The 11,862-nt window shown below is 42.1% G+C and overlaps 1 protein-coding gene across 1 annotated transcript in view; it reads left to right on the top strand.

The window, feature by feature from the left end:
• The first annotated feature begins 245 nt into the window (after window positions 1–245).
• LOC145341971 (cilia- and flagella-associated protein 337-like) overlaps window positions 246–11,862 on the top strand; it is a 94,787-nt gene continuing 83,170 nt past the window's right edge. The window contains exons 1-3 of the mRNA XM_080187120.1: window positions 246–341; window positions 5,240–5,470; window positions 6,202–6,284. Coding sequence (XP_080043246.1) covers window positions 246–341; window positions 5,240–5,470; window positions 6,202–6,284 — 410 coding nt within the window. The remainder of the gene's footprint in view (window positions 342–5,239; window positions 5,471–6,201; window positions 6,285–11,862) is intronic.

Genomic DNA, 11,862 nt, shown 5'->3' with positions numbered 1-11,862 from the left:
TTTTGCTAAAGTATTGAAATTGGATTCTTGGTCTTCATTGAAGTTAAATTCTTAGAAAGAGATGTACTATTGGAACAGATGGTTGAAGCTTTAAAACACTTTTTGGGAAACATTTTCTGCCACTTTCCTGGCAACAGTGGAACATTCTGCAGTAACAAAAGACAGAGAATTCAATGCTGGCAGCATTTCTAGACCTTTTAGAAAAGGGGAGCAAGCATCAATATAAAAGATAAATTACAAACAAAATGGATGAAGATGGAGATCTGTTTGGTGGCTGTAACAGACAGCAGGCATTGGGTAATTATGGCAGGAGAATGAATCCCAGGGATAACAGAGGAATGGTAAACAGGTTCTTTAGATGTGACTCAAAGATGAATTGTCCAAAACAGAAGAACAAGGTTTTTAAAATGACACTTGACAAGGAAGGATCAGAAGTGGCAGATGATGATATTGATCAGTCAGAGGAATGACCAAAAGTTCTCGTCTGATGATCGGTGTCCTGGTGATGGGCTTAATCTAGTGTGCTAGACAGTGTGTGTAAATGCACAGTATATGGATTGGATTAGTTAAAATGCTAACTGGATTCTCTAAATAATAAAGACTGAAGTAAGGTTAAGGAATATGAAAGTTCTATTTATTTCAGATTTGGGAGTGATAACACATTAAAATCACTAAAGAGGACGGTGATTCCATTGCCAGAGTAAACCGTTTATCAGCACAGATGTAGAAACTAGTGAATTACCTTTTCAATGAGTAAACCATCTTTGGAAAAGGCTCAAATTAAATTAGATATTGTTAAGAACATTTTTGATGAGATTTTACAGCCCCTGATGGATTAAGAAGGAGTTAGAGGTTTGGTGGTTTTGGGAAAAAAACACAAAGTAGAAAAAGACTTGGCTGTTGTCTAGCAACAATGGTCATGAGAAAGAGACAGGGGAGAGAGTTCAGTGTGTATCAGAGAGTGAAGACACTTATTTTTAGCTCTCTGGGATATATGTACTACAAGGAGACTCACTGGACCGTATGTTTGTTCTGCAGTTGAAACAATAGTGAGTTCAGAGTATGGTTTAGGATGCCTCAGGAGTGGGGTTTTAGTTTTCACAAGTCGGATGAGAAGTATCAAGTAAACGCTCAAGAGTTTGCCAGAAGAAAACCATTTGCACGTGTGCCAGTCATGAGCAAGGAGCCTTTGTATCATGCTAATGGTAACTCCTGACTGGTTAATATGTCTGTAACAATATTGCTGGGTAAAAGAATATTGGGAAATTGAATCATCTTGCTGCATTTGTACTGAGAACTTCCCAATCTTTTTGTCTGGCGGAATATAATTTTTTTCTTCTTTAATAAATGTTTTATTAGCTGTGTTAGAAGTTTATCATGTGACTTTGAGTCCTGTGATTTTGATCAGTATCTCTCCTCCATGGTTTTCTAAAAACAAGGTTAGGATCTATCAAGCCATTTTTCACTCTAGATCTGACTTAACCAGTAGTAACATCAGCCAGGACTGTAAAATATGACAGTTTTTGTGAAATCTGTAGATTTAGAGTTTATGTAATAAGGATATTATTATATTCCCTTAACAAGACCTAACATTTCAAATTGTGATATTAAAGCAGTGTTGATGACATCAGGGTGGGGTGGGGATAGGAGCTGAAAGGAAAAAAAGGCAAATTGTTTGCAAATTATATCGGCAATTTACCCATCCATCTTGTCATAGGGATTAGGGAGTTAGGAGCTAAATTGAAAAGCAGGACTTCAAACGTAGTGGCCTCAGGATTACTATCAGTGCTACGAGCTAGTCAGAGTAGAAATAGCAAGATATATCAGATGAATATGTGGCTGAAAAGGTGTTGTGAAGGGAAGAGTTTCAGATTCCTGGGACATAAGGACCAATTCTGGGGGAGGTGGGACCAGTACAAACTGGGCAGGTTACACCTGAGTAGGACTGGGACTGATGTCCTAGGGGGAGTATTTGCTAGAGTGGTTGGGGAGGGTTGAAACTAAAATGGCAAGGCAATGGGAACCTATTCAAGGAATCAGAGCAGGGGGAATCGAGGACAAGAGCAAAAGACAGGGGATTAAAAAAATGAAAGTAGAGAAATTAAGGGCAGAAGACTGATTCAGTATCTGCCATTCTGTGTTCCTCACTATTAACTCCCCCAATCCCATCCTTCAAGGGTCCAACATTCACTTTAATTACTCTCATCCCTTTTATATACTTACAGAAGCTTTTGCTATCCTTCTTTATATTTTGTGCTAGTTTTCTTTGATAATGTATCTTTGCTCTTTTTATTACTTTTTTTTTAGTAGTGCTTTAGTGATCTTTTAAACGTTCCCCATCTTCCAGCCTGCTCTTCCAGCCTTAGTGATATGGCATACTTGCATACAATCCCACAGTACAAGAGGGGCCATTGGCCCATTGAGTCTGCACCTTTCCGCCAATAGAGCATTCCACCCGAACCCTAGTCTCTGTCCTACAGTATAGTTACTGTTAGGGGGCCTATAGACTTCTCCCACCTGTGTGGTCTTCCCCTTTATTATACCTTACCTCCACCCATATGGATGCTACATCTTCTGATCCAAGATCATTTCTTGCTATCGTATTTATTCCATCTCATACTATTCTGTACGCCCTGGCCAATATTTATCCCTTATTCAACATCACAAAAATAGATTATTTGGCCATTATTACATTGCTGTTTGTGGGACTTATTGCAGAAGGTAAGGGGGCATGGAGTTGGGGGTAGGGTGTTAGCGTGGATAGAGGATTGGTTGTCAAATAGGAGGCAGAGAGTGGGGGTTAATGGGTACTATTCGGATTGGCGAGTGGTGACTAGTGGAGTGCCCCAGGGGTCGGTGCTGGGGCCTCAGCTATTTACCATTTATATAGATGATCTGGAGGAGGGAACTGAGTGTATGGTGTTGAAATTTGCTGATGACACCAAGATTGGTGGAACGGCAAATTGCGCGGAGGGTGTGGAGAGTCTGCAGAAGGATCTAGATAGGCTGGGCGAATGGGCCAGGAAATGGCAAATGGAATTTAATGTTGGCAAGTGTGAGGTGGTCCACTTTGGTAGGAATAATGGTAGGAAGGACTATTACTTACGTGGCGAAAAACTGCAACAGGCGACGGTGCAGAGGGACCTCGGGGTCCTTGTGCATGAGTCGCAGAAACCCAGCCTGCAGGTGCAGCAGGTGGTCAGGAAGGCAAATGGGATGCTGGCCTTCATAGCGAGGGGGATTGAATATAAAAGTAGGGAGGTCTTGCTGCGGCTGTATAGGGCATTGGTGAAGCCGCAGCTGGAGTACTGTGTGCAGTTTTGGTTGACATACTTACGCAAGGATATTTTGGCCTTGGAGAGAGTGCAGAGGAGGTTTACTAGGCTGATACCAGAGTTGAGGGGGTTGAGCTATGAGGAGAGGCTGAATAAACTAGGCTTGTACTCATTCGAGTTTAGAAGAATGAGGGGAGATCTCATTGAGACGTATAAAATGATGAATGGGATGGATAGGATAGAGGTGGAGAGACTCTTCCCGCTCAGAAAGGACAGTAGGACTAGGGGGCACAGCCTCAAGATAAAGTGGGGGGGCGGTTTAGAACGGAGTTGAAGAGGAACTTCTTCACTCAAAGGGTGGTGAATCTCTGGAATTCTCTGCCCGTTGAGGTGGTGGAGGCTGCCTCACTGAATATTTTTAAGACGCGGGTTGATGGGTTTTTGATAAGCGAGGGGATTAAGGGTTATGGGGAGAGGGCGGGAATATGGAACTGAGCCACGACAGATCAGCCATGATCTTATTGAATGGCGGAGCAGGCTCGAAGGGCTAGATGGCCTACTCCTGCTCCTATTTCTTATGTTCTTATGACCTTGCTGCATGAATTGGCTGCCACAATTCCAGCATTACAACTGTTGCTAAGGGCTGAATTTTGCGAATGACATGGTCCCAGACTCTGACTAAAAAGTTAAGGGGGTGCAGGGAGAGCCCACCCATGATCCCTACAACTGCCTGCAGCAAGTTAATGCTGGGAGTGGTGTTAAATTGCTTAAAGGTGAGATTTCCACCCCAATGCAGGAATAAGTCCTGCCTTAGAGAGAGAGCTGCTTTACTTCACTGTCTGTAAAGTTCTTTGAGGCATCCACGGTTCATGAAAGTTACTGTAAAATGCAAGTTTTTTTGTGGGAATGTCTCATTGACAGCAGATTCTGTGAGATGCTGTGGTTGGGATAATGTTGTTTGATTTCTGAAATTTTTGATAAGATAGCTTAAACAAATGTTGTGGTTAGAATCAAAACATATGGGATAAGGGAGGAAATTTAAACCAGATGATTGAATAAGCAACATGAAAGAGAATAGTTATCATTGGCAGTTTTATTTCGGCAAGTGAGATTAATAGAATCACGAATGGATTGATTCTATGATCATGATTTTTCCAATGGTCTAAATGAATCTATAGTAACTTTGCTGTTGATGTCAAATACTTTGAGAAAACAGCATGTTTTCAGGAGGAGCAGCATGTTCAAAAAGCACAAGAGCACAATAATTGGGAAGATAACTGTACTCCCTTTCTCTGTATATTCTTTCACATTTACAGTTCCCCAGCTTGAGATCTCGACACCGCGTTAATTCTGGCCTCTTACACATTCTCTCTTTTTATTGCTGCACCATTGGTAACTGGGCTTTCAGTTCCTCAAGCTCAAAGCTTTGGAATTCAATCCCTATGTATCTACCTCTCTACCTTTTTTTAAGTCCCTGCTTAAAAGTTCCCATTTTGATCTAGCTTTTGGTCATTTGCTGTATTATTTCTTGATGTGTCTCAATGTCAAATTTTCTTTAAAAATGTTCATGGGATATTTTAATTATGTTAAAGGTACCATACATGCCATTATTGCTTAATATGAATCATTGATAATATTTAATATTGAAATGACCAGGTGATGTGCTATAATGGTTTCTGAAGTACAGGAGTTGTAGTGAGCACTGGAAACAATCTCGCTTGACTTGATATATGCAAAAAAGGAGACATGAGCCAGTAAAATATTGCCGATATTGGCTAATATTTTGATGGACAGACATGAAGCTTGTAGGGAAAAGTATAAGGATAGATGGTCAAATATCATATGGAGTATTGTCTATCATTCCAAGTCTGTTAACAATAGGTGAGATTGAATAATATTGGATACTTACGTTCATTAATCAGTAAAGAATCATTTTTCTTTAAGTTTTTCTATGTTCTGCACAGGGTGATTACGACAATGGCACAAAACTGGAATTTTCAATGGACAGTGAGCCAAACCAGCAATCCAAAGATGTCATTTTCCATCTTCCGGCCATTGTCAAAGAAATCCCTCACAGAGAATCAATCCTCCGCATTTGCCCCACTGCAGACAATAACTTCATGCTCATGGGACAGGATGGTCTGATTTCCTTCTGGTCATCAGACCTGGTGCTTGTGAAAAACAGACCTCTCTTTGTGAGTAATTACAGAAAAACATTTCATGGGAGCAGGGGATGGAGGAGCTTGTTAGAGGTGGATAAATGCAATATAGTTTTGTTATATTGTACTAGCTAATATGTTAACTTTTCTTTGGATAAAATCACATTACTGATGATTTTGTTTCACAGTTGCACAGGATATACAACAAACAAGAAGCACCATGAGTTCCCTTTTAGACAGAACAAACCTATGCATAAAGATTTCAATAATGCATGCTGACCTGCCACCTGGAGATATTACTTGAACAGAAGTAGTACCCTTCTATACTACACATGATTTTCATGCATATTGTTTTCATTTAATATTCTGCTAAGATCGAAAAACTTACCTTTATAAAGCAGCTTTATGTATTGCCTAGCTGCAAAATCACAAATTCACCTTGAACTGAGACATTAGTTTAAATATGCTAGATCATTTTTGAGTTATGAGTTTGAACTTTGGTCAATTTGTTTAGAGACCAGGCAAGTCTCCCTGAAGAAATTAAATAAATTGATTAGAAATGCTGTCAGGGAAAATTAAACACAGTCAGAGAGATAGGGAGAGGAGGAGATTATTGTAGCTTTCTTCCCTGTGTTTCTCTTGTCTTGTCTTACGAGACAGTGAATCCAATGAATTAATAAACAGCCAAATAATACATCTAATGTAATAAATAAATATTGTGAGAAACAAGCAGATTTACTAATGACAAAACTATTATGATATTTCAGGTACAGGAAGAAAACAGAAAGTTCAAATGGATTGCTGATTTCATCCTAATTGATCAGTACAACAAATTCGTGATTGGAACATGGTATAAACATCTGAAACAATTACACATAATATAAATGACATTTCAGAATTATCTTTGTGTTCATATGATATCTCTTGTGACCCTCTCCCAACTTTCCTACACCACAAATCTTTGGTCTTGCTCACTTATTAATGAAGTAAGGGAGTGGTTTCCTCTTTGCTCCTCAATATAGAGGAGGAAAAATAAATAAAAAATGTCTTCAGTGGATTGTTGTTTGTACCTCTGTGTTGTCAATCAGGCGTTCCATTAGGTTTTGCCAGGTGCAAAGCCTCTTAGATGTCTCTATAAGGATGAAAATGAGTTGCAACAAGATAATGTGCCCCCCCCCCCCCCCCCCCCCCCGTTAGTTGGTATATAACCGGTCTTTACCCCAGCCAGAAATAAAAAACAGTTATACAATAACATGGCAACACTAGAATAATGATCATTTTGAGAACTCCCTGAGAAATGCTGTCAGTTTGTTGACATAACTGAAACCTTTGTGTTAAATCATTGAAAATATGCATGGTGAATATATCCAATAGAGATCACTTATTTGCCACTGAACAAAGAACAAAGAACATCCCAGCACGGGAAACAGGCCCTTCGGCCCAACGAGCCCGTGCCGCCGCATCTTCCCACACCTACCCCGTCCTGTGTGTATGTGCATGGAACCCCTAATGTAGCCAGATTCAGGGGAGATTTTGGTACACCAATCAGCCTAAGAGCACATCTTTGGGGTGTGGGAGGAAACCGGAGCGCCCGGAGGAAACCCACGCAACCACAGGGAGAATGCGCAAACTCCCACAGACACAGGCCCAAATCCATGTATCTGCACAGCTAACAGTGATAGTCACTGAGCTGTTGCGGTGCCCATCCGCTGGTCCAGGATTAAGCACACACAACGACACGAAGTACTAGGCCACTCCCAGAACCTCCAAGAGCAGCCCACGCACGACCCACCGTGTGCATGCCCCTCGTTTGACAACAAGGTGGACCGACCCTGTGGAATAAAAAGACAATACATTAACATAAAAAACTACATTTCCGGTGTCGTCCCGAGGCTCTGACCCTATTTAATACCCTCTACTATAACCCTCCATCCTTGCTTCGCTCATGTGTCTGTCTAAGTAAACCTTAAACAAGTCCAACGTGCCTGCCTCCACCACCCTACTCGGTAGCGCGTTCCATACCCCCACGACCCTCTGCGTGAAAAACCTTCCTCTCATATCCAAATTATACTTCTCCCCCCTCACCCTTAGATCGTGACCTCTCGTAATTGTCCCCAATCTAGGGAAAAGCCTACCACTGTTTACTCTATCTACTCCCTTCAGTATTTTATATACCTCTATCATATCACCCCTTAATCTCCGTCTTTCTAAGGAGAAGAGCCCCAGTTTCTCCAACCTTTCCCCGCAACTCAGTCCCTCCATGCCAGGCAACATCCTGGTGCTACCAGCATACATCTTCAGTGGATTGGAGTGCAACCCTTTCTTTAACTGATAATTCCATTATGTGAGGATTTCTGTCAGGAGCAGAATGTAAATGTGTGCTTTATATGTGTACATTCATTGCTGATTGTTATGTATAAATTAATTACCAGTTAGCTTGTGTACTAGCTTGTTTATTAAAAGATTGCTTGAAAATATTGTGCAAAAATAGGAATATTGACCCTGTGATACATTCACAGACTGATGATATACTCAGTTAGAACAAGCCCATGCTAAAAACAAATTGGTCTGGACATTTGGTCACAACTATTTAAGGGTGCACCTGAATGGTAAAACCCACGGTTATCTAGATTTTGGATCTCAAGCCTCACTTGGCATGAAGCATGAAATGCCTGCCAATGAAGAGGTAATTAAAATGTCACGGGCACATCTCCCACATCGTGATTCCTCCATGGCATTGTCACTATGTTCATACTGACCCTCAGCAGCCTCTTGAGGTTGCTGGGTCTCCGGCTCTCATCCTCCTCCATTTCACCTTCTGACAAGGGATAATCTCTTTACATTTCCAGACTGTGAAGGGTGATGATTAGTCAAACAGGAGTGTATTGTAGTGAGTCACCTATAAGGGAACATGTGAAACTGTGAGCAGCATAATACCTTGCTCCTTGGAATGACTCTGGTGACAACGCACTGGTGGGTATTCGGGGATATCACAGGTGGGCATTTCAGTGGGTACCCCTTATCTCTAAGCAGTCATTATGCAGATGTATCCTTTGAAAATTTCAGGCACCTTTTAATGATTCAGGAAGTAGGAGTTATGAAAACTCCCAAAGTATCTTGTACAAATATGCATTATGTGCTTCTAGTGATTACACACCAGTTGTACATTTATGAATGGTAGTCTTTGCGGTTGATACACATTAGGGGCTTTTGTCATGGAGACGATAAAGCTTCATGATGCAATTTATCGTAGCCTGATCTCTTGGGAAGCTTGAGATGGTGACAAAGCCTGAATCTCACTGCCTGGCTATCTTCATGCAGAGAAAATCTAACATTTGAGGGGTGATAGATATAGGACAGATGTCAGCGGTAGGTTCTTTACTCAGAGTAGTAAGGGCATGTAATGCCCTGCCTGTAACAGTAGTGGACTCGCCAACATTAAGGGCATTTAAGTGGTCTTTGGATAAACATATGGATGATGTTGGAATAGTGTAGGTTAGATGGGCTTTAGATTGGTTTCACTGGTCGGCGCAACATCGAGGGCCAAAGGGCCTGTACTTGTGCTGTAAAGTTCTATGTTCTATGTTACTGATCTGCCTTCCTGTACACACCTATGTGTTGTGGACAGCGATGTCACATAGGTCCCCTGTTGATCCCTGAAAAGACACAGAAGCGAAAAAAAACTACAATTATCACCTTCAAAGCTGCTGGCAGGGTCAGCCTCCACTCTACATGGCATCATTTGATTTACCAGAGCTAGGGACAAGCGCAGATGTGTTTGGCTTTGTGTCTTACTTGTTTGTAAATAAGGGTCAAGAGAGTGAAGTTCAGAATGTGAAACTTATGCCAACTCTAAGAAACTTTAGGTTTTCCTGCCCTACCTACATAGTGATTGATGCACCTTGACCCTAAGTTGCTAGCGCGCACATCGTGGTGACCAAGATGGCATCCCAAATATGTAACATCTGGAGTTCTGCGTGAAATGATTAGATGTAAATGAGATGAGAGACCCATCCTAGCTCTATGCTCCCATCTCTGATGTGGTCCAGTAATGATCAATCAGTTATTCATGATCGATGGGTGCTTTTTGGCCAGTTATGAATGCCAATTCTGCTGAACAAGTGACTGATGTTCATTAATGGAATGCCATATATTCTGCAGCTGTGCCTCCTTCCCTATTGACTGCAATCCCACATCCATAATTTCTATGTAATGCTTTTGAGATGTAACAACTGTGATGTTAAGCTGCTGATTTCTGAATATCCCTTTAACAGCACTAATGAAGGCTTGTACATTCAGTGGCTTTCTTCCCAAGAAAGTCTTCTTCCTTTGTCTTTAAGCAGACTCCTCTTCAGTCTTGCAGCACAAACAAGTTAGAGAGTGCCTCCAGAAAGAACGTTCAGCCCGGCAGTGAGCTCCTCCCACACAGTCTCAGCCATCTCCTGATCAGATTTGCTGGTACTTTCAATTTGTTACAGAGCCATTACTGTGGTACAAAAAGATGGTGGTTCTTCAATAATATTTTGATATGGAATTCACCACTCTTTCTATCACTGTCTATGTGCCAGATTTATACCTGGAATTTCATATTGCTCTCCAGCCTCTCCTAAAATTACTGAATCCCAATGTCGTTGTGGTACACATTTCTAGCCTCCCCTGCGCCCATCACATGCTCCACATGGATCTCCAGCCAGCTCACTTAGAAGTGTATGGGAGGTGACAACCCCCACTCCCCCATCCCCAGAGAGTTTCATATTCTTCCACCCCCCTTATTGTGTCTTTCAAATTTATACGCTGCAAATGCCTCCAGTTACTATCACCATCCCATTTATAGCCCATTGCAGAGCCAGTCATGCCCAAGGACTGTGAGACAACCCTGCACACCAAGCTGTTTTTTTTTTCCCGTGGAGCACATAGACATTGCCCTCCCTGCATCTAGAACACACGCTGCTCCCAGTGATTTCTCCTGCTCCTTGCCCGCTGCAACCCTGGACTGTCCCTCAGCTCTGACTTCTGACTAGAAGGGCCACATAGACCCTGAATGCGCCTGTATTCTCTGACTCCTTTCTACATAGACCTTGGACTGCCTCTACTTTCTGACTCGCTTCCACATCTCCAAAGGAGTCTCCATATGCGGTGACTCCTGATTGCAAACCCCAGGCCATTGTTCTGATGACTAATAACCACGGCACCTGTTCGGATACACCGAGGGAGAATGATTTATACCTGACTAATATGACTAATAACAACAGCGTCGTTCCCAAACCACTCCCCTTTTCTGTGCCTCTGTGAGATCCATCCCACTTGTGCCACAGTACAACTCACCTTTCCTATTCCAGAATCTGCATGCATTCCTTTTTATTCAAACGTGTTATTCCTTCGATTCTTTTGTTGTCAGCCTTTCATATATCCTTGTCAGATTCTAGCTTCCCACCCTCTGTCATCAATTGTTCCCCATTCTTCTCCACCTCCTTTTCTTTGCATCATACCTCTTTCCCCCCTCAAAGCCCTTTCATAGCTTTGCTTCCCCATTGTCCTCCTTGTGATTGCCTTTCCCCCTCATAGCTCTTGCATAGCCTTCCTTCTCCATTGTCCATCTTGTGTTCATCATGCACACTCTCCCCCACACCCCCATCTCTGCTTATTTCTGAAAGTGGATTTCTGCCTGAGTACACAGCGGAGTGGTGTCCTTGTGGACAGTCGTGTCAGCCGTAGGAGCAGAAGTCCCCTACACTCTCCAACCCTGGGCACAATGCTGGTCAGTGTATGAATGTTGAGGCCTGCATGGCTACTGCAGCACGATGGTGTACTTCTGGAAAATGTAGGCAAAGATTAGAAGGAGGCCAATCATACAGCCCCAGCAGTGTAATGTTCATTGCAACAAGAGTGATGCATCTCTGTGACAGGTAGGCTATGTATGTTGCACTCTTCTCAAAGTCATAAATGAACTGAAGTCTGACATATGCATGCCATAAGTGTTTCAGGCCGCGTAATTTCATGCCGCATAATGGTAGATTGGAAGGCATTATCAGGTTCTGGCATGCAGCTGTTTTAATGAGTATTCATGAGATGGTAATGACTGCAACTGGCATTCATGTAATGAGACAGCAGGATAATCAACCCACCATTAACCTGTCATCAGCAGAATTATAACCTATTTTTCCGCCGACTTTATTCCGCATGAGTTTTCTCCGGGTGCTCCAGTTTCCTCCACAGTCTGAAAGACGTACTGGCTCGGTGCATCGGCCATGTTAAATTCTCCCTCAGTGTATCAGAACAGGCGCCAGCATATGGCAACTAGGGGATTTTCACATAACCTCAATGCAGTGTTAATGTAAGTCTATTTGTGACTAATAAATAAACTTCACTTTAACTTGGATTCTCCACTCCTATTTGCTAGGAAAGCTGTGGCAAGTGAAATAGGAAAT

Source organism: Carcharhinus amblyrhynchos, chromosome 1 (assembly GCF_965287045.1).
Source record: "Carcharhinus amblyrhynchos chromosome 1, sCarAmb.v2.hapA, whole genome shotgun sequence".
Classification (NCBI taxonomy): Eukaryota; Metazoa; Chordata; class Chondrichthyes; order Carcharhiniformes; family Carcharhinidae; genus Carcharhinus; species Carcharhinus amblyrhynchos.
The sequence above is the reverse complement of the archived record's forward strand: the minus strand, read 5'-3'. Positions and strand labels throughout refer to the sequence as shown.